Source organism: Vipera ursinii (assembly GCF_947247035.1).
Source record: "Vipera ursinii genome assembly, chromosome: 13".
NCBI lineage: Eukaryota > Metazoa > Chordata > Lepidosauria > Squamata > Viperidae > Vipera > Vipera ursinii.
Genome location: NC_139526.1, coordinates 2,067,134 through 2,092,788, shown reverse-complemented (window position 1 = coordinate 2,092,788; position 25,655 = coordinate 2,067,134). Strand labels below are relative to the sequence as shown.

The 25,655-nt window shown below is 47.0% G+C and overlaps 1 protein-coding gene across 2 annotated transcripts in view; it reads right to left on the bottom strand.

Annotated features, from left to right (window-relative positions):
- The window catches only part of PRKCB (protein kinase C beta), a gene marked incomplete at its 3' end in the record, with an annotated part of 194,006 nt that overhangs the window by 103,718 nt on the left and 64,633 nt on the right, over positions 1-25,655 (bottom strand). For both annotated transcript variants that reach the window (XM_083373128.1, XM_083373127.1), the window contains exons 4-5: positions 8,934-9,045; positions 4,669-4,797 (exon numbers count right to left, since the gene is read on the bottom strand). In XM_083373128.1, coding sequence (XP_083229254.1) covers positions 4,669-4,797; positions 8,934-9,045 — 241 coding nt within the window. The remainder of the gene's footprint in view (positions 1-4,668; positions 4,798-8,933; positions 9,046-25,655) is intronic.

Sequence of the window (25,655 nt, the reverse complement as noted above, 5' to 3'; positions counted from 1 at the left end):
ACTTTTCAATAAAAAAAAAAAAAAGAATGGGCAAGGTGCGTGCACCTCATGTTCTTGTTCTCCAGCTGGTCACTGAGAAACAGCTGGAAAAAAAGTTTACCCTACACAGTATTTGGTTTACAGCAGCATTTCTCAGAGCTTGTCATTTTAGCAGGCGTGGACTTCAGTTCCCAGAATTTCCCAGCCAGCATGAAGTCCACACAGCTTAAAGTTGCCCCATTCTAGGAATGCTGGTTTAGAGAAGGCGTGTAATAAAGCAAACAGGCTCGGATTATGGAATTTTTGTTAGATGTTTTTGTGCCAGCCATGGCAGTTCCCCAAAAAGGTCATCAGATGGGAGCAAAGAGGCATCTTTGCTCCCACTGGTGGGTCAGGGGTCCCCGGCCCCTGCAGCCCCATTGGAGAGAGTTAATTGGTAAGGGAGGGGCTGAGGCCCCCCTATAAAAACCTCTCCTCAGGGGCTGCTCTCTTCTCTGCTCTCTTTGTTCTTTCTTCTGCTTGCTTGCTTGCTGATCCATGAGCTCAACCCAGGCATGGATGCCTCCATGCCAGGGAACTCTTTCTATTTACTTTATCGTTAAATAAAGCTTTGACTGATTGCATCCCTGCGTGCTGCCTTTTACTTGGAAGCACCTTAACGATCCATCGGTCTCGTGAGGCCATCTCACAATTTTGTGTGAACATGGAGTTGAAAGTTGGTGGCTGAAGGAAGGAAGTGTGAGATGGAAGTGAACATGCAAGGGAACAAATAGAAAGCTTCAGCACTGAGCAGGATAAGACTGTGTTGTGTTCCCGGGGTTGTTTGACATATTTTTATAGATAAATGCATACGAAATGCTTGTGCAGATGCCAGAAGTATATTAGATAGAGGTGTAAATGTATGTGGGTCGGGCTTTTGAAGATGTGGGCTGTGAATCCAATTGATTTGTGGCCAATGTCAAATAGATTCTATGAGATAATGATAAGCACAAGTCAAAGCATTAATTGATCAAAGGCCAAGGGAGAATGGATGGAAGTGGTGGAAGAAAGATGCTTTTCCAGGACAGGGAGACAAGTGGAAGGGCTGCAGGAGGACTGCAAGCTAAATGCAAATGGCCCACATGCCAGAGCAAGTAGCCGATCTGCATAAGTCGATGGAATGTTTACTAAATTGATGAAGACATTTTACGATGTGCAAATGTTTACAGAAAAAGTTGAAGGGAGGGTTGGATGTGTCAGGAGAAATATGAAAATATGTTGTATGCAGTGGAAATGGGTTGCTTGGCAAAGGAAGGGAGAGGATCAAGAATTTGTGGGCAGTAAATGAAGGTAGTTTGAAACAGAGATTGAAATGAGCGGCCTTAAAACCGGTTGGGCAACTGCAGCCCCTTTACGACCTGTGAACTTCAACTCCCAGAATTCCTGAGCTGGTTCAGGAATTCTGGGAATTGAAGTCCACAGGGGCCATAGTTGCCCACCTCTCCCTTAAAGGAACGAAGTCCCAACGAAGGGGCTGATAATATGGAGGGAATAAATGGATGCGGCCGGATCCCACTGATGAGGCCTTCCAAAAGGCGGGTGGTGGTGGGGAGATGTTTAAAGAACAAATAGCAATGGATGGAGAATGGATGGAAGTGGTGGAAGAAAGATGCTTTTCCAGGACAGGGAGACAAGTGGAAGGGCTGCAGTGAATGAGAAATCTATCCCCCATCTCATATCTTTAATTTACAGGGAGTCCTCGACTTATGAGCACAATTGAGACCAACATTTCTATTGCTACGTGAGACAGTTGTTAAGTGAATTTTGCCCCATTTTACAACCTTTCTTGCCACAGTTGTTAAGTGAATCACTGCAGCTGTTAAGTTAGTAACAGGGCTGTTAAGTGAATCTGGCTTCCCCCGTAGACTTTGCTTGTCAGAAGGTCACAAAAGGTGATGATACATCCCTAAGACAATGAAACTGTCATAAATAGGAACCAGTTGCCAAAAGTTCAAACTTTAATCACACAGCCATGGGGATGCTATAACAGTCATAAGTATGAAAAACGGTCATAACTCACTTTTTTCAGGGCTGTTGTATCTTTGAATGATAACTAAAAGAACTGTTGTAAGTTGAGGACTCTCTGTATTTTCTTAGCTTTTCTGTGCTTTGTATAATATTGGTTGTTACATACTGACAGTATATGAACGATCTCCAGGCCCGAGAAGAACCAGGGAATCTCCAACGCGGCAGATGACAGCTGTCAAAAGGCTGCCGGAAGAAACTGCGCACGTGCACAGCCGGCAGCAGCCGCTGACAGTGACAGCTGTCAAAAAGCTGCGCAGGCGCAAGAACCGGCCGGATGACAACCGCGAGCTGCCAGAATGCCAGCTCCCGATACATGCCTCCCCTCAGCCGGCAAGCCAGCCAGCTGACGGATTCCCCCGGCTAAGCCACGCAAGCACAATCACCCGGGAGCTGTCAAAGCTACCGGCTGACTATTGGTCGCTGCCCTCGAGGCAGGAGAATACGGTTTCCTGATTCGTTGTTACTGTTGACAGTTCACTATAAAAGGACATGTTTCTCCGCTTGTCAGCTGTCCGGAGCTGAAGCGAATAAATCGTTGAAATCCAGCCTGCCGTCTCTCTGGTCATTGTCTGAGATACTTCATTGGTTACCACAAAAAGGAATAGCATGATGGGTATTTATGTAAAGTGAGTCCACCATCGTGTCCTGCCATTCGGTCGGAGGGCGGGGAGGAAGGTTTGCTGGCATCTATCGCACGCTTTCTCTTTTGCTGTAACCGCTTGGGAATTAGGGAGGGGGGGTTGTCTTCAGAAACCAAGTAGACTCCTTTCCAGCCAGTTCCAGCCTGGTTCCAAGGCCATCATGCCCTGAGTGTGAACTGTTATCTGCCCAGCACCTCAGCATTCTCAAAACATCTCCTCGGCATCACAGTGGCTGCCAGTGGGCTGGTTAAGAAGGGTTGGGATTGGAAAACCAAAATAATTGCTTTGTGCTTTGTGCAGGACTTTCAGATTGTGCCTGACTTTACTGTAACCACTTTCTCTCAGTAAAAGCTCTCTTGAGTCTTACTTTCCTGAGGGACCAGCTGGGGTAGGTCCTTACAGCGATATTGCTAATTTGCACTCAAAAGAGGAAGATGAAGAATGCCTGCTATAGCCTGAGCATCACTTTTCATTCCTGGGGAAGGAGATGGAAGAAGCCACCTGTTGAGCGAGGAGTTTCCCTGGGTTGAATCCTGGGTAGGGGATTGTCTTTCAGCCAGTCTTGGTTATAATGATAATAATAAAATTGGAAGGGACCTTGGAGGTCATCTAGTCCTCAAAAATCAGTATTATCAGTCCGTGGCAATTTGAAAGAAAGTGGCCAAATTGCAAACAAATAAGTCTGGGGATTTTTGCTCTAGACCAGTGCCTCTCAACCTGTGGTCCATGGACCCCTGGGGGCCTGCAATGACTCACAGGGGGTCCCCAAAGGCTTGAAGAAACATTATGATTTAAATCTTGAGTTACGTCTTGGGGATCCGTGGCCATGGTTCGTGGCCACAAAAAGTATTTAAAGGGGGTCCTTGGCAAAGAAAAGCTTGAGAACCACTCGCTCTAGACACCTCCAGTCTGAGGGACACACACACACACACACATACACACACACCCCAGTGAAAAGGAAAACCGTCCCATCTCTCTGGTTTTGTGGGCCAATTGAAGGAAGATGCCTTTCAGGGCAATGGTGCCCAGAGGCAGGCACCAGAAGTGATCAATTCTTGAAAAACCACAGCACGTAAGGTTTTTAACAATTCTATTGAGAAAATATCCACAACACAGTAAAAGAATCTCAGCACAAAGCCTCTCCGAGGCCCAGCTGGCAGGTGCAACTAACCTCCCACGGGGTGTCTGAAAGGCTGGCCCCATGCTGCACTGCCACCACCCATGTTTAGAGGGGATCTTTTGAGTAAAAGAAGTCAGAGACCCCATGTGGCCCCCACCCTGCATCCTGATGCAGAATTGGCCAGAGGAGAAGGGCTCAGCAACGCGCTGGGCACCACAGGTCTCCTAGGCCGGCTCGGCTTCAGCCTCTCGGTGCCTTCATTGCTGGACGCGGCTGGCCTCTCAGAAAGGGACCAACATAGCGGGTGGTTGTGAGTGAGCCAAGAAAAGCAAGGTTCCCCACACAGGCTTTGGCTCAGCCAGCTCAACAGAGGTAGTCCTTGACTTACCAGAGCTCATTTAGTGACTGTTCAAAGTTACAACAGCACTGAAAAAAGTCTCTTATGTCTGTTTTTCACACTTACAACTGTTGCGGCATCTCCCCAAGCTCACGTGATCAAAATTCAGACGCTTGGCAACTGACTCATATTTATGACAGTTGCTGTGTACCGAGGTCACGTGATCCCCTTTTGCGACCTTCTGATAAGCAAAGTCAATGGGGAAGCCAGATTCACTTAACAACCGTTACTAACTTAACTCCAGTGATTCATTTAACAATCATGAAATAGGGCAAAACTCACCTAACCAATGTCTCACTTAGCAACGGAAAGTTTGAGCTCAACTGTGATCGTAAGAGGATCTGTAACCCCTTTTCCACCCCCACACATTACGGACACATGCAGCCATCATGCAAAAGCATGGGATCCCCTGCAACAGGAAGGGATCCATTTTTCTTCAGTCATCCCCAAGAAGTCAGACTTACCAATGACCGTCAAGACCTCATTCTCGATGTCCGCCTTGATGTGAATCCGGCCTCGGCGCTCGGTGTGGTCCGTCCCACAGAGGCTTGGCACGTTCATCACGCAGCGCTTGTGCACGTTCATCATGCAAGCTGAGGCAGGGAGAGAAATGGCGTCAGAAGACAAGGCTGAGTCTTGATGGCAATCCTCCGATTTCTGAAGGCTCTCCCAGGGAAGCAGGTGTGGCCTTAGTCGCCAGAGTGCCCAAGGGCAGGAGAGAAACCAACAGGGAGGAAATTTACAAGAGATATCCAAAGTCAAAATAAGGAAGATTTTCTGACTCTCAGGGCTATTGAGCAGAGTAAAAGCCCGCTGGAGTCACTGCGGCTCCATCCACTCGAGTCAAGATGGGGTAGCCAAACATCTGGGGAGATCTGAGGATTCCTGACCTGGACAGACCAGGGGCTCAGCTAGGTTTTCTATAAGACATACAAGGTATCTAGGATTCTACCATGCTGTTTGGCACGCTGGGAAAATGCTCTTTAAATCTGGAGGCCCCCAAAGGGCTATAGGTACGTCTTTTCACTGCGCTTCCTTCTGTCTGTTTTTCCAAAATGTTTCCTTCCCAGGGAGATCAAAGAAGAAATACTATGGGGGTGGGGGTGGGCAGGAGGCCCTACCCTCCCACATCCAGATTGCACCCTATTGGACTGATATCTAAGAACATCACTACAGAGTAACTCCTCCTTCAAACATTAACTGGGGTTCTTCTCCCTGTGGAGCCCCTAGGACTTCCTAAAAGCCTGGGATATTCCAGGGGTGCAGCCTTCCTCTCCTCCACCCTGTTCTCAGGATGCCTCTCCCCGGGACCTTCAGCTCCAATAAAAACAGGAAGACTACTGGAAAAAATGGGGTGCCTGCATTTTCTGCATTGCATGAGAAAAGCTCATCTTCCTTCTCCTGTCCTGACCATTTTCTACAGGGGGACGATTGAGAGCATCCTGTCGTACAGCATCACAGTCTGGTTTGGAAGCATCCCTGCTTCAGACAGGAAGGCGGTGCAGAGAGTGGTGAGGACGGCCGAAAAGATCATTGGCAGTTCCCTCCCTCCTTTCCAGGACGTAGCACAGAAGCGTTGCTTGAACAGGGTCCGTAAGATTATCTGGGACACTACTCATCCTCTTCACAACCTGTTTTCCTTGTTCCCTTCTGGGAGGAGGCTCCGTGGTAATTGCAGGAGAACATCCAGATTCAGCCATAGTTTCATTCCATACAGCATTAACCTTGTGAACTCTCAGGCTTCCTCCTTCCGTTATTTAACATTTATTTGTTATGTATATGTAGGGGTGTGGGTCTATACATAAGTTGTATATAAAGGTAAAGGTAAAGGTTCCCCCGCACATGTGTGCTAGTCGTTTCCGACTCTAGGGGCCGGTGCTCATCTCCGTTTCAAAGCCGAAGAGCCAGCGCTTGTCCGAGGACGTCTCCGTGGTCATGTGGCCGGCATGACTAGACGCCAAAGGCGCACGGAACGCTGTTCCCTTCCCACCGCAGTGGTCCCTATTTTTCTACTTGCATTTTTACGTGCTTTAGAACTGCTGGGTTGGCAGAAGCTGGGACGAGTAACAGGCGCTCACTCTGTTACGAGGCACTTGGGATTCGACCTGCCAAACTGCCGACCTTCTGATCGACAAACTCAGCGTCAACCCACTGAGCTACCGCGTCCCTTTATGTTTTATATAGTATGTTTTAAATGTGTTATATGTACACTTTGAGACAAAGCAACTAAATTTCATTTTTACTGTATGCCATTGTGCCTACAGGAAAAAAATTACAATAAAGGTTGTCTGTCTGTCTGTCTGTCTGTATATCTATCTATCTATCTATCTATCTATCTATCTATCTATCTATCTATCTATCTATCTATCATCTATCTATCATCTATCTAACAAGCTCTAAGGAAGCAGTGACAGGAATCCTCAGAGATGTATTTTTCTGCATTCCCTCAGCTTCCATGTGAGCCCAGAAAAAGATGGGCCTTATTTAGGAGGCTGCCGGTGCCCCTTCGGAAGCCTCCTTCCTACCTGGGATCGAAATATCTGGAGGGAAACGTTTTGTTCGCTCCTTTGGTCTCTGACACCTCGGCGCATTAGGTAGGTGGCTGCGATTTGTAAGGTGGGCACTAGGGGGCTCCCTAAGCTCATATTTTGTGATTGCTAGCCTACCTCTTCTGCATTGGGAGTTTTCAACTTGGAATCACAGAATTGGGAGGGCTGGAATGGGACCTTGGAAGTCTTCTTGTAGTCAGTCTCTGCCCAAGGCAGGAGTCTTTATATCATTCTGGACCAATGGCTGTCCAATCTTTTCTTGAAGACCTCCAGCGATGGAGCACCCACAATTCAGGAGGCAAGCCATTCCAGTGATAGACTGTTTTCACTGACCTGAAATTTCTCCTTGGTTCCAGGTTGGATCTGTCTTTAATGATCTTCCATGCATTACTTCTTGTCTTGCTCCTAGGACCTATGGAGAACGCTCATCTTCTCTATGACTTCTCTATGAATACCCATCTTCTCTCTGACTGCTCTTCAAACGCTGTCACCCCTGGTACTTCTCTTTTTAGGCTAGACATACCTAGTTCCTGCAACTGTTCATCGTATGATTTAGCCTCCAGACCCCTTATCACCTTTGTTGCTCTTCTCTGTGCTCTTTCTAGAGCCTCAGCATCTTTTTTGTATCATGGTGACCAGAAATGAATGCAGTATTCCAAGTGTGGTCTCACCAGTGCAATATAAAGCGCTACTATCACTTCCCATGATCTTGATGCTATCCCTCTCTTGATACAGTCTAGGACTGCACTGGCTTTTTGGCAGCTGCCACACACTGCTGGCTCGTACTTAAGTCGTTGTCCAATAGGACCCTCTCACAGTCACTACTACTGAGCCAGGTGCCACCTATTCTGTACCTGTCTGTACATTTGATTTTTCTTGCCTTAGTGTAAAACTTTACTTTTCTCAACACTAAACTGCATTTTGTTGGCTAGGGCCCAATATTCAAGCTTGTCAAGATCCTTCTAAATCTTATCTTTTAAAGTCTTGGCTATTCCCCCTAGCTTGGTGTTACCTGCCAATTGGATGAGATCCTCTTCCATCTCCTCATCTAAATAATTTATGAGAAGATCTTTAAGGGTACTGGGCAACATGTAAATATGACTACCTGTCGAGTTGCAGAAGCCAGCCCAGAAGGCTGCTGGACGTGCTGCTCCAGCTTAGTCGGCGATGGGACTCCTGGTAAGACAGCCTGTGGCATTATGGGCAGGGAGAGGCTTTGCCATTCCTCAAAAGCACGGCCGTGCCTCCGGTAGCAATTCCAGAGGCAGGAAACCTGAGTCCCAGGCTCTGTTCACACAGGGACCTTCTGGCTCTGATTTGTGTCAAGGGATGAAGCTGGTCTGCAGGCTTTCTGCACCAAGTCTTAGGAAGAAGCTCTGAGGGTGCCAGGAGACAGCAGCTCTTGCCTTCGACAGCCCAGGTCTGGCCCCTGTGCACGGCTGTGCCCCTGTACAGTGCACCAATCAGGGAGCAGCCGGCCCTCTGCAGCTGGGCTGGTGGCACGGTAGCCAAGCATTTCAAAGGAGTTAGGGCAGGGCGGCTCTGGAGGTTACCCCTCACCCCTGATGTGCCTGGCAGCTTTGCCCCACATGTTCAGTGCAGGAAGGAGAAGGCTGGCACACCACTCATATCTGCATAAAGGAGTAGCAGGGAATTGTGAACCCAAAAACTCTTTTTCCAAAAGGCAGCTGGACTGGCTTGGTTTTTTCCTCTTGACAACATTTCACTTCTCATCCAAGAATCTCTTGGATAGAGAAGTGAAAGATCTTCGGAGGAAAAAAACCAAGAAAGTCCAGGTGCCTTTTGGAAAAAGCGCCTTTGGGGCAACCACGGTCTGGATGATTGAGAATCTACATAGACGTTAGGAAAGGACAGGGATGTTCCCACACAGAGAGACTCCTTGCCTGCAACGGGTGAGAGACCAGACTGGCAGCTGCTTCCTTGCCTTCACACACACCCCAACCTCGTCTGTTTCCTCCGAGGCAGCTCTATTCTCTGCTCATTCGTCATTTTGCCAGGATGCCAGAGCTGCAGCTGCCCAGACCATCAGCTCCCGCATGCAAGGAACCCCTCTTCCCGTTTCTCCCACCTGCTCTGATATGCTCACAAGGGCCCCTGCAAGAACAGGTGAGTGGAGCAGGCTCTTTCCCTGGGACCAGACCTCACTGGCTGGGACTTACTGTCGCATTTCATCCCCTGGTGGATAAGTCCGTACAACAAGGAGCCGCAGTGATCGCAGAACGTTGGGCTGGAATATGTGTGGATTTTGAACTTGTGCTTGCTCCGAGGGTCCTGGGGGAAAAGAGAACGGTCAGGTCAGATAAGGGCCCCCTCAGCAGGGTCTCCCACATCCACAAGTAGCTGCCTGCTGGTATGCAACATTACCATGGCGATTGCTGTTCATGGTGGAAACCTCTGCTGCAGTTTTTCAATCGCTCTCATTCGTTCTGGTGCAAAACAAGTGGTTTTTCATTTATTTTCCCAAAGACAGAGGCATATTCAGTGACCCTTGCATGGGTGCAATCTACTCTTTCTGGGCTTCAGTTCCAGGATGTCTGGAGTCTCCCTGGCTGAATCCCACTTCTCTCTCAGATGGAGCATCCCTTACACCAGGAACTGGGTCCAGCAAAGGAGGCCTGCGGAGGGGGATTGAAAAGGCGCCCCCGTAAAGCAGTTCCAGTGTTATCGGTGACTGAGCTCCAAAACGTGGTTTGACATAAATTGGAAAGCATCTTTAAAATGTGGGGAAAACTCTTTTTGCCGTGGAAAAAATGCTGGGGAAATATGAAAGCCCTGATCAACGATCTCCTGAGCATTTTCATAATTCAAGGCCCTGTCTCTGCAAGCGGCCAGTCTTCCCAGGAGCCGGATGCAATCTCACACTAAGGCCGCTCTCTAAACAAACCCTCCAGGGAGTGAAAACAGGCTCAGCTTTCACTCAGGGTCGCTGTCAGGAAGCAGCCACCAGCCACAGCCTGTGGCCAGTTTGAAGGACTCCACGCCTGTCTTCGCATGAGCTGCATCAACTCAGCTCAAGGTCTGCCCGGGAGGCCCGCTTCTGTGATTGGGAGCCAAGGCCAGAAGCTGCTGCCCACCCGAGCCTGAACTTTCTTCCATTTCAACACTGTCCACCTTTCATTACTTGAAAGGCAAAACACCAGTGAGAAATCATTTAGTGTCTATTACTTAATGTTTAAGTCAAGTCTCTTGATTTCAGTCGTTGACCAGCATTTAACCTTGAAGAACCTAAAATCTTACCAAGCAGAACATTTATAGGGAAGGTGAAAGGCAAAAATCTCGCATCCCTCACTTCACTGAGCCCTTCCCGAACAAGGACAGGGATTTGGGCCGAGGCCCTCTGATCCAACAGGCACCAGGCTATGGCTTACCACTCTTCTCCCAATCTGCTGCCTCCCAAACGCTTTGGTCTACAATTCCCATCTCCCGTGTTTTAGTCCCAATATTTGGCCCGCGTGAGCCCCGAAAGACATCCTGCCTCTTCCTCCTCCTAGTCAGATTTTGTATGACCCGAGGCACAAGGGAGAAGCAACGGAGGGAAGTGATTCAGCCAAGAAGGGGCCACCTCACTGCCTTAGGACAAGGGAATGATCCATGCAGGCGATTGTTAGCAAAAGGACCTTCAGGACAAGGTCCGTCAAGGTTTCTCTCTAGTTCCTCCCGAGGGGATCGTGCCAGCACCCTGCTTAAGCCCAAAGCAGAAACTCCACTGGAAGAGAGTGGACAGCATTTACTCTGGAATAGTCTAGGGTCAAGCAGGGGATTGGATTAGAAGACCTCCAAGGTCCCTTCCTACTCTGTTGTATTGTTATTCTGTTTATTTATGGAAGATGTTACTTCACAGGCACACAACCTCTCTAAGGAGGCTGCCAGGTGGAGCCTGTTTTACGGAAAAGGATGTGCTGACTGAGCAGAGCAGCACAAGAGCAGGCAGAGGCCAAGGCCAGGGGCTTTGCACTTGCGCATCTGTGCCAGCTCTGCTTGGGACCCAGAGGAGAGAGCAGAGAGCAGTCCTGGATCTGCTAGCTAGGATGTAGAGCCGAAGGTCCAGAAACTGCCTGGAAGTGCAGTTCAATGCATGTCTACAAGACTCCCACTCCCCTCCCCCAATGCAAGGCTTCCTTTGTGGGAAGAATTGCCTGTTCTGCTTCTTGCAACACCAGCAGAAGGGAGGGGAGAAACCTACCTGCCACTGTGAGGGAAAGCAGGCCGCAGCTCTGAGGCTTTATGAGAAAATGAGATTTTGAAGTGGGATTAGCTTGAAGGCCAAGAGGCAGTTGGAGTGATGGGACCGAACCCCGGGGCCTTCTTGTCAACGAATCTGGGCCGACCTAATCAAGGTAGCAAACCTTCCAACCTTGGGGAGACGGAGCTCTAATAGAATTTCACTTTCTCAAATTGCTGAACGGCGATTCTTTGGGCAGCAGCTTTAGCAAAGTTAATTGCTTCAAAATCTACAGAATCTTCAGTCTAAAGCAACCTTGCCTCCAATTCATTAATGTTCCAGATGCTCCTTTGAATGGCTGGGCTGACAACTGAGTAACGAGAAGCCAGGGGAAAAAATGGGGGTTAACAACAATTAACCTCTTTTCAGCAACCGTCAGACAGAGCCTAGATCACCAATTAAGCTACAGTATTCAGAGAAACATCTCTGCTTCCAAGGAAGATGACAGTCTTGTAAGAGGGCAAGCAGCATGGGGCACAACAGTGGAAGATCAAGGGTCAAGTTTATGTTGGGCTCCTTCACCCTTCTTGACTTCTGGGCTTCTTCTAAAGAAGGTGAACCAGTTGGATGTGTTCTTGATCTAAGAGGCATTTCAGATGAAGCCTTAGTAAGACCACACTCGGAATACTGCATCCAGTTTTGGTCACCACATTATGAAAAAGATGTTGGGACCCTGGAAAGAGTGCAGAAAAGAGCAACAAAGATCACTAAGAAGAAAAACAGATTGAAGGGAAGATAAACATGTCAGGACAACTACCCTGAGATGGAAAAATAGAGACGATTTGTTAGCCCTTCCAAAAAAATGGCAACCAGATTGCCTTTTCTATTTCAAACAATATATATAATAACAGAGGGAGATCTATAGTATTTAATGTTGAAACAAGAGAAATTTTGGTTACTAAAGACATTTGGAAATTAATAGAAAATAATGTTATACTCTATTATTAATTAGTTGGTGTAAGATGGTGAGAAATAGAATATATTTAAATAGATAAGACATGTATCCTGAATATTAGATTTTATGATGAATTGTGATAAAGGGAACTTTAGTTATTTAAAATTTGGAAATTATAAATATTAAATGTTAAATTTAAATATTAATGGGAAACTAAAAATTAGGAAAAACTAATTAAGACATTGATTGTCTATAACAGACATGTCAAACTCGTGATGTCACATGACGTCACGCAACGTATCGGAGCTTTTTCTCCGTTGCCGGCAATGGGGTGGGCGTGGTTTTGGGATGACACGTCTATCCTGCAGGCTGGCAGTTTGACACCCCTGGTCTATAAAGACTGAATGTTTAAAATAACCAGGATATGTATAAGCTAAAAATTATTGTTAAAAGTAAGAATGTTACTTTTATTTAATTGATATAATAAGAGTTGTATTAGTTAGCATGAGACAGTAGATACTAAGGGGAAAAGAGAGGGAATATTTAATGTAGTAGTTTGATAAAGGTAAAGGTTCCCCCGCACATGCGTGCTAGTCGTTTCCAACTCTAGGGGCTGGTGCTCATCTCCGTTTCAAAGCCGAAGACCCAGCGCTTGTCCGAGGACGTCTCCGTGGTCATGACTAGACGCCAAAGGCGCACGGAGTGCTGTTACCTTCCCACCGGGGTGGTCCCTATTTTTCTACTTGCATTTTTACATGCTTTCGAACTGCTAGGTTGGCAGAAGCTGGGACGAGTAACAGGCGCTCACTCTGCTACGCGGCACTCAGGATTCGACCCGCCAAGTTGCCGACCATCTGATCGACAAGCTCAGCGTCCTAACCCACTGAGCCACCGCATCCCTTTGTACTAAAGATACTTGTATGTTATTAAATTATCAGTTTAACTCAGCTGCCACATTGCTTTTTAAATACCTAAATGTAAAATTAGAAAATTAAACATTTTTTTTTAAAAAGAAGAGACCAGACAGCCACTTTCTAGAATGGCATAGGGTCTCCTGCTTGAGCAGGAGGTTGGGCTAGAAGACCTTCAAGGTCCCTTCCAACTCTGTTGTTCTGTTAAATACACTCCAGCAAATGGATAACAATCAGCAACGCCACCTGATCAAGAGGCCAAGGTCTTTGCTGGCCCAGAGCCTCCATCTCCCAGTAACAAAGTGTGAGGAGATGCCCTAGTCTGGGCTGCATAAAAAAGCCAGTAACTATCCAGGTATCCAATGAGCAACCACTTCCACTGCACCAGAGGAAGGATTCGTTGCATAGTTTGGGACATACATCTCTGTCTTTAAGACTGCCTGCTCCTAAGCCCTGTTGATAACAGAGTCAGAGACTGAGGTTTGGAAGAACAAACTGGGAATATTTTAAAGCATGTTCCAATAAAGTGTATTTGTTCACTACCCTTCAAAGCAAGGATTCCTTGGGGCAGCTTACAACAATAGGTTTGGGAATGACAACTATAGTAATAAAGGTATAATATATAAGTCAGAAAGGCACAAAATACCCAGGGCCCTTTTGAACATCCTGTCCTCAATGCTGGGGAAAGTGCCGAGAGTGGCTGCTTTGCCCGTCCAACCATACGTGGGGATCCAAGGACTGCAGGAACACAGTCTTTCTTGGCTTCCAACAGGCTGTTTCGTTATGGGGTGATGGAAGACCCATCAAGGACAAATAAGTTGCTCTCAGCAGCAGAAATAGCCCCAAGGTGTCCTTGTTCATTTGTCAAAGATAGAGCGACAAGTTGCTGAGTCCCAACAGAAATGAAAGAAGGGTTGGCTTGTATCTTACAAAAAGGAAAGATCAATTACGGACCCAGGAAACTACAGACCAATCAGTTTAACATCAATACATGGGAAGATCCTAGAAAAGATAATCAAAAAACAGATCTGCGAACATCTAGAAGCAAACAAAGTCATAACGGATAGCCAGCACGGGTTTGTTAAAAACAGATCATGCCAAACCAATCTTATTTCATTCTTTGACAAAGTGACTAAATTAGTAGATTAGCAAAATACTGTGGAAGTAGTATACTTAGATTTCAGTAAGGCATTTGATAAAGTAGACCACAACTTACTCCTTGGTAAGTTAGAAAAAGGTGGGATAGACAACATCACCACCAGATGGATCTGTAGCTGGCTGGCAAATTGTACTCAACGAGTAGTCCTCACAGCACTACATCCACATCGAGAGAAGTAAACAGTGGGGTACCACAAGGTTCTGTCTTAGACCCAGTATTCTTCAATATTTTCATAAATGACTTAGTTGAGGGAATTGAAGGGAAACTCATGAAATCTGTAGATGACACCAAACTGACAGGAGTAGCCAACACCCCAGAAGACAAACTCAGGATCCAAAAAGATCTTGACAAACCTGAACAATGGGCCCTATGCAACAAAATGAGACTCAATGTGGAGAAAAGCAAAATGTTACATTTAGGCAGGAAAAATCAAAGGTACAAGTACAGATTAGGTGAGACCTAGCTTAAAAACAGTAACTGTGAGAGGGACCTTGGAGTCCTAGTGGACGATCACTTGACTATGAGCCAGCTGTGTGCAGCAGCAGCCAAAAAAGCCAATACAATCCTGGGTGGTATAAACAGAGGCATAGAATCAAGATCGCATAAAGTATTAGTACTACTTTATAAAACCCTAGCAAGACCACACCAGGAATACTGCAGCCAAGTTTGGTCACCATATCACAAAAAAGATGTTGAGAGTTTGGAAAAAATGCAGAGAAGAGCAACTAAGATGATTAAAGGCCTGGAGTCTAAAACATACGAAGAACGGCTGTGGGACTTGGGTTTGGCTAGTCTAAAGAAAAAAAGAAATAGGGGAGACATGATAGCAGTATTCCAGTATCTGAGGGGCTGCCACCAAGAAGAGGGGGTCATGTTATTCACCAAAGCACCAGAGGGCAGGACAAGAAACAATGGTTGGAACCTGACCAAAGAGAGAAGCAGTTAGGAAAAAGCAAAAAGATAAAAGGTGTGAGAGACAATTCAGATAAAGAAAGGAAAAGTTGCTTAAAGAAGCGAATTCGGATCTTCTTTACGGCAGTTACTTATTATCCCGCCTCCCTCTTTAAGATGACATTACTTGGTTACGGTATATTCTTCCCATATTCAACCCTTTTTAATCAGCAAATTCAGAAATCAAAATTTTGGGTTTTTTTCCATTTTCAGCAAAAAGACCATAAAAGATTTCCAATCTTTTATACAAGTACTTATTGTTTTATCCCTGATCAACAGCTCAGTTATGCCATTTTTGCAAATTCTGACATCATCCTAATCTACTTCTCCACTGTGGTTTTCAATTATTCCTCTATTATGTAGATATATTCACCTTGCTGCAATTACCATATACAAAACCAAACTTTTATGTTTTTTTAATTGTTTATCCATAAGTCCCAATAAAAAAGTTCTGATTTCATCTGAATATTTATCCTATGCATTTGTATCCATTTTTTGTTCACTTTTTCACACGTTCACCATGCATATGCCCCTTCAGGTTTTTCATATTTCCATTACTGACTAGTATAACTTTATACATCCTAGATCAGAGGTCCCCAACCTTTTGGGCACCAGGGACCGGTGCCATGGAGAAAGGTTTTTCCGCGGACCGGAGAGTGCGTGGTTTTGTGTGCTACCTGCATCCCGCAGATGGGGCTTTGCTTGTTTGTGTGGCCTGGTTGCTGGCATGCTGTGGATCGGTGCTGGTCCACAGACTGGGAGTTGAGGACCCCTGGACTAGATAATTTCTTTTACTTTCTAGCTATATTAAATCCTCCTGTTAATTGTACATATGAAAACCATTGAAAACTAAATCCCTCTGCAGTGAATTGTTTTCTTGATTTCTCCATGTTCCTGTACTAACAAATCTTGACAGTTTAAACATTTTCCTTTGTTTTTTCCTATAAAAAGCTTCTTTGCTGAAAACCAATAAAGGTATTTTCGGACACAACTGGAGTTTATTCCCTATTCTTAATATGGTACTTCTAATGTAATGGTTTTTAAAATCTAACATTAACTTTAACTTTATCGAACAATAAAAAGCCATGTGAAAAACTTCATTTGTGTCCTTTTAATTCCAACCTCATCTTGCTTCTCAACAACATCCACTCTGTCATCCAAACTAAGGATGGAAAATATGGAAGTATGAAATAATACAGAATTTATATTAGTAACAATAATGTCAAAGCATTTTACTTTTTTCTATCTGAAACTCAGTTTTAGCAATCAATTCTTTTTAATAATCCATCTCATACTTTTTATTAACATCCTTATTTTCTCATCATTAATTTTAAAACCATCTCATTTTTACTCTACTCTAGGTGGCCTATGGGGTGGCATGGTGGTTAAGATGCTGGGCTCGTCGCCTAGAGAACCAGCAGCCCAGGTTTGAGACCTGTGCCACGTGACAGGGTGAGCTCCCGTCCTCAGCTCAGCTCCTGCCCACCTAGCAGTTTGAAAGTATGCAAATGCGAGTAGATTAATAGGTGGTACCGAGCACTCCATGACATCATGCTGGCCATAAGACTGTGGAAATGTCTTTCAACAGGCTGGCTCAGTGGCCTTGAAACGGAGACGAGCAGCGCCCCCCAGAGTCATAAGTAGTGGAGTAAAATCTGCAGGGGGACTCCTAGGTGGTTTGCAATAAAGCAAATAAAAACAAAAATAATACATCTAGGAACTGGGCACGATCTGATCCATTATCCGTGCAACCAGGAGACAGGTGCTAACCCAGGCCCAGGGCTCCAGACTTGAGCATAAAGCCACATTTTCAAGGCCTCATGAAAGGCCAACAGGGATGGGGCCGGTCTTAATTTCAGTGGGATGATCTTTCAAAGGAGGGGGACCACGGCACAAAAGGCTCTCTTTGTGGGGTTTACCAGCTGACGGAACCCAGAGCTTGCCCTTCCTGCCAGATTGGATAGGACAGGCAGAAGCAACTGGGGAGAGGAAGTGTAAGGTCCTGCCTCAGCTAGTACTCCCAAGAAAGCAGAACTCTTGATAAGTTCCCTCAGCAAGAACTTTTTATTGAGAGATAGTGAAAGCAGAAAGGCAAGGCAAGATCTGAATAATTCCCACGGGAAAAGTTAAATTAAAACTCCCCTTTCAAATCCCTCCCCAGTGCACAACTGTCCAGCTCGATTCTAGCCAATCCACAGGTGTGAAGTTGTTTTGGGAACTGGAGCGAGGTACTCAGCCATTGCAGTCTCTTCCCAGTCTTTTCCCAGCAAAGTAGAGATAAGGCAGATGGCCCCAGGCACATTCCTCGCCCCCCTTTCACACCCAAAGAGATACATCAAAGATGAAGAGAACAAAGTAAATACATCCCAGAGCCCACAAGACTTTGCCCCCTCCCAACAGAGAGAAGCCTCCCCCTCAACAGAATGGCAGAGCCCCAAGAATGAGGTCTGAGAGGACCTGACAGGAAGCAGAATAGAATAGAGCTGGAAGGGACCTTGAAGGTCTTCTAGTCCAGCCCCCTGCTCAAGCAGGAGAACCTATACCATCTCAGACAAGTGACTGTCCAGCCTCTTCTTAAAAATCACCAGTGATGGAGCACCCACGATTTCTGGAGGCAACTTCTGTTCCACCGGTTAATTGTCCTCATCGTTAGGAACTTTATCCTCAATTCTAGGTTGCTTCTCTCTTTCGTCAGTTTCCAACCATTGTTTCTTGTCCTCCCCTCTGGTGCTTTGGAGAATAATTTGACCCCCTCTTCTTTGTGGCAGCCCCTCAAATACTGGAATACTGCTATCATGTCGCCCCTGTTTCTTCTTTTCTTTAGACCAGCCAAACCCAAATCCCGCAGCCATTCAAGTAACCAGGGACTAAGCCATGAAGCCCTTTAAAGGTGACAACCAGCATCTTGAATTATTCCCAGAAGCAATTGACGCTGGATTAAAAAGCCACATTAATTTTCATATATAAAGTCTTGCAAGACACTTTTCATCCTGTCAGTTACAATTGTAAATATTTTATAATCAGTATTCAGAAAAGAAACCGGTCCATAACCGAAGATATATTCACCCCTGTCCGACTACCAACTTTTTCATACTCATCGCATTATATGATCTCTGCGAGGTCTGCCACAAATCGTTTGGATACTCAGCCAACAGCAGGGCATTGTCTGCCTATAAAGCAAACACATGCCGGTTTCCATTGCGAACACAACCGTAACATCCCTGCAAGCATTCATCCATCTCTAGAGACATTAAACAACCAAGGGGGACGTCACACATCTTTATTTTATTCCAGGAGTCTCCAACCTCGGCCACTTTAAGACTTGTGGATTTCAACTCCCAGAATTCCCCAGCCAGCATGGCTGGCTGGGGAATTCTGGGAGTTGAAGTCCGCAAATCTTAAAGTGGCCGAGGTTGGAGACTCCTGTTTTATTCCCTCCTCTGGGCTGAATCATTTGGCCAGTGCTCCAGCTTTGCTCTCATTATAAAAAAAATCCGGTCACATTTAGCAACCGATCTTTCTCTGCGCGTTGCACACACACACAAATCTGTCACTGAAGCCTGGGATTATTTTCCATGATCAGGAATACATTCTGCGGGTGCAGTGCGCCTCCAGGCATCCTCTCCCTATCCCAGGGACCCCCCCTCCTCTTCCTGAGCGCTGACCTCTTTTTTCTAAGCGAAGAGGAGTATCTGATCACAATGCCAACTGATCATGCGTCTCTGCTTTCTGAACAGCCTCAAACCAATTTTCGTTTCGATTCTGTAAGGACAGCCCCTGTTCTCCCTGTACAAATGTCTGGAACGTGGCTCAGCTGAAAGCCTGAAAACCCAGATGGCCTGATTTCTGGGGGGGGGGATTTTCCTTAGCACCCCAACTTCACATAGCGCTACATAGGCATAATTGGAGGTGGGGGGAACCCCCTTTCCCCCAAGTGACAGCAGAAGAGATTCCCCCACCTACACACTCCCCCCGCCTGGCCCCCTCCTTCTTCCTCTGTCCACGAGTCCCTCTCCTCCCTGGGATTCAGACAACCTCCACCGCCAGCCTGGCTGCCACTGCTGCTCCCTGCCTGCATGTCCATGTTTGCTGCAGCACCGAGTTTTCTCTCTCTCTCGCCCTCCAGCAGCAAAAGCCTGGCCGAGGCTGGGAAGGGGACTCCACAACGGCACCCCGAGCTATCACAAATACATTCAGCAACCGAGGAGCCGCCATCTTTAGCAGCTGCTAGGATCAGAGCCCGTGAAGCTCAGAATGGGATCCAAGGATGAGGAGGGAGCAGACCGTTCTAGCACGAATGGGACCACTCTGCCCTCCGAGGATAAGCAGGGTCAGGCCTGGTTAAATGCCTGGAGGGAATTTTAGGGCTGCAGATTAGAATGGGCAGCTGGCAAAACATCCCAGAGGGAGCCACATCCATATCGGTGCTCAGGAAATTAGGTAGATCTGCCCGTGAGGGGGTCCTCCAGAGCGCAGCTCAGCTGGAAGGAGTCTAGTCTGGAGATGAATTCCAGACTGGGGAGGAGGAAACTCTTCTAAATATGCCGCACAGGAAGCTGCTGTGCTAACCAAAAAGGAGCCAAGTTCTCCTAGCCCAGGGATAGGCAACCTTGGCTCTTTTATGATTCATGGACTTCAACTCCCAGAATTCCTGAGCCAGCACAGCTGGCTCAGGAATTCTGGGAGTTGAAGTCCACCAGTCATAAAAGAGCCAAGGTTGCCTATCCCTGTCCTAGCCAATGTGAAAGAGAAATGATTCCCAAAGGTTTCACTCACAGTTGTCCTTGGATTTCACATATGAGGTCCCCTCAAAAGCAGTGGGGAGGGGGCGCCCCAGGTCCTGGTGGGCTGGCAGAGCCGAGGCCCTCAGACAGGCTGTGTTGGGCATCCTCCTGCTTCCCTGCCCTGCATCTGGGTATCGCCCCAGAGAAAGAGAGATTTCGCTCCCTCCAAACGCTTCTCTGGCCTGGCTACCTTCCCAGCCGGCTGTCAATCAAAGGAATAGAAAAGAGCTTTGCCCCCTGCCCCACTTCTCCACCGAGGGGTCCTTGCAGTCCTAGAGTTGGATAACTCAATGTCTCTTTACACCCATAATTCTGATATGAATAAATCACAGAGCTGCTTGGGATCTGCCCCTGGAAAGCTCCTGGTGGGTGCCTAAGTAGCCTATCATGAAGACCACCACGTGACCCTGTTTGCCATGCAGTCTTTAGTCAGGAGGAAGCCTCTTTGGGCTCCCTCCAGACTAGAAAGTGGCCCTGGAACCGCGCTGGGAAGGAAACAGAGCAGATTCTGCTCTTTCAGGGGGGGCCCCTGCTCATTTCTGTCATCGGGCCAGGCTGCAGAACCTCCGCTGGGCCTGCAACCCGAAGGAAATGTCAGCGTGCAACATTCCCTCCCCAGCTCCCCCGGAACGAAGAGCCGGCAGGACCGGCTCCCCCCAAGCGGGGGCAATTTGGCAGTGCTTTCCATCATTTCTCAAATGACATTCAGGATTCCAAGCCGGTAAAAGATGCAATTAATGTGCATTACCTGCCTGGAACTAAAAGGCATCTAATAATAAAATGGGTGCTATTCTCTATATGCATGGAGAGGGGGGGGGGAGGGGGGAGGGAGAGAGAAAGAAAACTGAAGCGCTTTTAATGAAATCACACTTTTAATAAAATCATATCTAAGAGATAATAGTTAAAAGGGGGAGGGAGGGAGGGAGGGAGAAAGGAAGGAATGAGGGAGCGAGGGAGGGAGGGAAGGAAGGAAGGTTGATTTTTCCATAGAACATGGTTAGATATTGTACGTGCTCTATGTTTATATGGATAGGATACAGAAAAGGGCTATAAAGCCCTAGGTGTTTCATGGTTTACAAACCTGTTATGGAAGCCAATCAGCCTCTGTACATACTCTAGAGCAGTGGTGGCGAACCTATGGCACGCGTGCCAGAGGCGGCACTCAGAGCCCTCTCTGTTGGCACGCGCACCACGGCTGGCAGCCGCAGGTCCACCAGGCTGCCACCGCCGCCTGGAGCAGGATTCCCACCCAGCACAAAGCAGGCGAAGCTCAAGTAGAGGTGCTAGAGCAGAGGTCACCAACCATTGTCGATTGGTGGACTGGAAGAAAAGGGAGGGGGAAGCATTTTGCATGCATGTGTGCACGGGGCCGCAAGCATGCGCGTGCTGCAAATGGGGCAGGGACAGTGCCTGCATGATACTCACTAGCCCTGCCCCGTTCTTGCGTGATGCAGCGCCTTGTATCAGCGCCTTGCAGCACGGTGGCCCATTTTTTTTAATTGAAAAGTTTTACAGTACATTTTATCTTTAACAATCCCCCCTCCCCCCACCCCTACCTAACCCTCCCTATCCCTCCCCCCCACTCCCCCTCCCCCCCACTTCCCAGAGCTAAGTACAAGGTATAAAAACAAAGAACAATCATAAACATCCATATGCTAAAAACAATAAACTATTAACTCTATCGCCCTCTAGCTCATATAAAATGGCTACAAGCAATACTAATGTTACATATAAAAAGAAAGAAAAAGAAAAAAGAAAAGGAAACTTATTCAAATGCTAAATGAAACTTTTTAGTCCCATATTTGTTCTGAATATAATCAATCCATTTTCTCCACTCCATAACATAACATTCTTGCGAATGATCTTTCAAGTAAGCCGAAATCTTTGCCATCTCTGCCAGGTCAGAAACCTTTAGAGTCCATTCTTCTATAGTCACGGTGGCCCATTTTTGCGCCCCTGTTTTTTGCGTGCCAGAGGCGGCACTCAGAAGCGCCTCCCTGCCCCCTCCCCGAGGGCACCATAATGCTGATACGCCCCTGGCACTTTGCAATAAATAAGCGGGTTTTGGGTTGTGCTTTGGTCTCTAAAAGGTTCGCCATCGCTGCTCTAGAGCACAGCTTGTTGTGCATTTGAGTTTTTCCTGAATAAGTTTTCAGCGTGGAACTTGTCCCATCACAAAAGCTAAATATAACTGCAAATACATTGAAGGTATTTGTTTTACATGCGGAGAGGAAAACCATGTTGTTGGGGGGGAGGGGTTTCCAAAATAATAGAATCACATGGAATGCCATGTTTAAAATTAAATGTGTCCAGAGCCCCAACCTCTGCCTCTCCCCAGTTCTACTCCCACATGTGCAACAAATGTGTTTCCTGAGCGCAGGAATTTAGCATCAGGCAGAAGAAGAGAGCCAGCAAAGCCAAATCCAAAAGTCAACTACCACACGGCAACGGTTAATGAGATGAAAGCCGGATGCCAGATGGCCCCTTTCAGTCTCCAAGGTAGCCCCCCCCCCAGGCACCGAGAGCAGCCATCAGCTCTCCTTGTTTGGGGGACATATTTTTCAACAACAAATAATATTTCAGAAATGACCGTATTGGTCATTAGTTTCCCTGCATCTTCCACATGCTCTGTTTAATTAAAGGTAAAGGTAAAGGTTCCCCCGCACATGAGTGCTAGGCGTTTCCAACTCTAGGGGCCGGTGCTCATCTCCGTTTCAAAGCCGAAGAGCCAGCGCTTGTCCGAGGACATCTCCGTGGTCATGTGGCCGGCATGACTAGACGCCAAAGGCGCACGGAACGCTGTTCCCTTCCCACCGTAGTGGTCCCTATTTTTCTACTTGCATTTTTTTTACGTGCTTTCGAACTGCTAGGTTGGCAGAAGCTGGGACGAGTAACAGGCGCTCACTCTGCTACGTGGCACTCGGAATTCGACCCGCCAAACTGCCGACCTTCTGATCGACAAGCTCAGCGTTCTAACCCACTGAGCCACCGCGTCCCCTTCTGTTTAAATAGATTGCTCCATTTTAGTAAGAAGCAGATACATGCATGTCTTAAGTCAGCCTCTCTCGGAAATTCAACTTGTCCCAACATTTGGGAGATTTAGGAAAGCAATCAAAATTGGTTTATTTCAGGAGAGGAGGAAGAAACGCAACATTTTCCTTTTCCACTTTATGGTTCCTCAGACTACTGAGGTAGCCTTCTATTTCTTTCCTGTTTGCGTATTTATCCAATCTATCTATTATCTATTCATCACAGTTATATATTACTGAGTCAATCCAGTTTGCCCACACTAAGACTGTAAACTGCTCAGAGGTGATTAGCCACTGAAGCAATATATAACTCTGATAAAACTTATGAAGTGGTTAACACCACTTTATAATGCCTTGGAATATTGCATCCTGTTTTGTTCACCCTGATATAAAAATATGTTGGCAAGAGTGCAGAGAAGAGCAACAAAGATGATTAGGGGACTGGAGGCTAAAACATACGAAGAGCAGTTGCAGGAATTGAGGATGTCTAGTCTAGTGAAAAGAAGGACCAGGGGTGACATGATAGCCGTGTTCCAATATCTCAGGGGCTGCCACAAAGAAGAGGGAGCCAAGCTCTTCTCCAAAGCCCCTGAGAGCAGGAGAAGAAGCAACGGATGGAAACTAGTCAAGGAGAGAAGCAACCTAGAACTAAGGAGAAACTTCCTGACAATGAGGACAATTAACCAGGGAACGGCTGGCCTCCAACCAGTTCAGGACCTGGAATAAAATCCAGTTTCTTTTCTTTTTCCTCTCTGCCTCAGATTACTCAGATGTACTGATGAGGCAACATTTCTGGAGCTCCTGAAGGATTTATGTCTTTCATAACCGTGACAGAATTATGGACGGCTGACTCGAATCAGTTTTTCTCTAGACTGAGGGATCTCTTGGGAAGGTGTCCCATCAAGAGCTCTTATATCCTGCAATCGAACGACATCAGAGGAAATAACCTATTATGATTCTGTCCCAAAGTTCTCTGTTGAGAGTTGGTTAAAATACACATTATTTGGACTTACAACACTTGGGATTAGAAGCTGAGCCACCTTTTGAACCAGCCACTTCTTCTGCCCCTGGACTACTGGAGGGTGGGCCACTTTGGAGGCAGAGCAAGCCAGCCAGCTTCAGAAAAAGCCCCATTCTGCCAACTTCTTGTTATGCTGCAACGTTGCCCAGAGTTCTTTGAAACGAGATGGGCGGCAAATAAATTCAATAAGTAAATAAATGAACAAACTCTTCTGCCTTTTCTACAGTGGTTCCTGGGCTGCTCCCTGTTTCTGCAAGAGGTCAGCAGGAAGGACCCTTCCATCTCCGCAGCAGGCAGAAAAGGGGGGAATCTACTCCCCTCAGAAGGAGCAGAGGCAACGAGGGCCAAGAGGAGCACCTTCCTGCAGATTTGGACTCCACTGGGCAGCCGTGGCCGGAGCAGAGCCTGCTGCTCCCTCCATGGACGCTGCAGTCACGGAAGGAGCAGCAGCTTCAGGTGTTCCAAGAGGGCAGCTCTGTACTGTGGGCGAAGGGGCCTCCAGAGAGCAGATGGAGGACAAACAGAGATGAAGATAAATGCTTCGCCTGTTCCTTGGGTCTTCGGTCTCCCCTCACTGCTGCCTTCAGGAGAGAGAGAGAGAGAGAGAGAGAGATAAAGAGAGAGAGAGATGATTCCAGTGGCTCCCCTCTCTTTAATAGGGGAGGGGGCAACTGCCAAGACTCTTTCCCGGATCTTCTCCTCAGGATGCTCACAGCAAGGAGGAAGGAACATTTGCCATGCAACAAGAGAGAATATAAGGCTAACTGGAGCATTAGCCAGAGCCTTTGGTCCTGCAGGGCTTCCCAGTGGCAGGGCGGCTGTCCTGGAGCTGGCAAAGTCCAGAAGGAATGCAAAAGGAGCAGATTTACTTTGAATCGCAGACCATGTGCCCCCCATCAAGCCCCTCTCAAGGCGAAGGAGGTCCTGGCCACCAGATTTCCAACCCTCTAGCAACTGCTATAATGGACAACAATCATCTCCCTGGAATCAAACCGGAGTCAAACGTGCTGTCTGCGAGAGCTAAAGACAGCGGTCATAGCAAAGGAATTAAATGTGATTCATTCCTGTTCCCAACCAATGAACAGGGGTTGCTGGGGGCTTTGTAGCATTGCAGAGCAGAAACAGAAGCAGGGGGGAGGGTGTCTTCTATATGAGCCTCACTGAAAGAAAAGGCTTTCCTTTCCATGCATCATCATCATCATCAAAGTTGGAAGGGACCTTGGAGGTCTTATAGTGCAACCCCCTGCTCTAGCAGGAGACCCTATATATTTCAGACAGATGGTTGTCAAGTCTCTTCTTAAAAACCTCCAGTGATGGAGCACCCACAACTTCTGAAGGCCAGCTGTTCCACTGGTTAATTGCTCTCACCATTACGAAATTTCTCCTTAGTTCTAGGTTGCTTCTCTCCTTGATTAGTCTCCATCTGTTGCTTCTTGTCCTGCCTTCAGGTGCTCTGCAGAACAGGTTGTTAAACCCCCCCCCCTTCTTTGTGACATTGCTATCATGTCTCTAATCCTTCTTTTCGTTAGACTATCATGCCCAGATGCGAAGCAGCAGGATCTCCCCAGCCTTGGCCACCAGGCTGCAGCGTGCTAGAAGAGGCATTGACAGGGCAGAGCTGCACATCAGTTCCTCCACTGCTTGCTCGCTTGCTTCCCCTCCCTTCACGCTCTCCCTTATTGGTCAGCAAAGTGACACTTGCCAGACCCACAGCAACCCTGCTTAGCCAAGAACATTTTGAAAATGGAATCTCATTTTGCTCTTGGCTCACCCTTTCTTTGGCCTACTTATGCCAGCTTCCTTTTGGAAATGGTGTCTTCTTTCTACAGACTGAGTTCAGGTGACCATCTCATTCATTCATTCATTCGTTCATTCGTTCAGTCAGTCAAGCAGAACATAAGGAATCCCC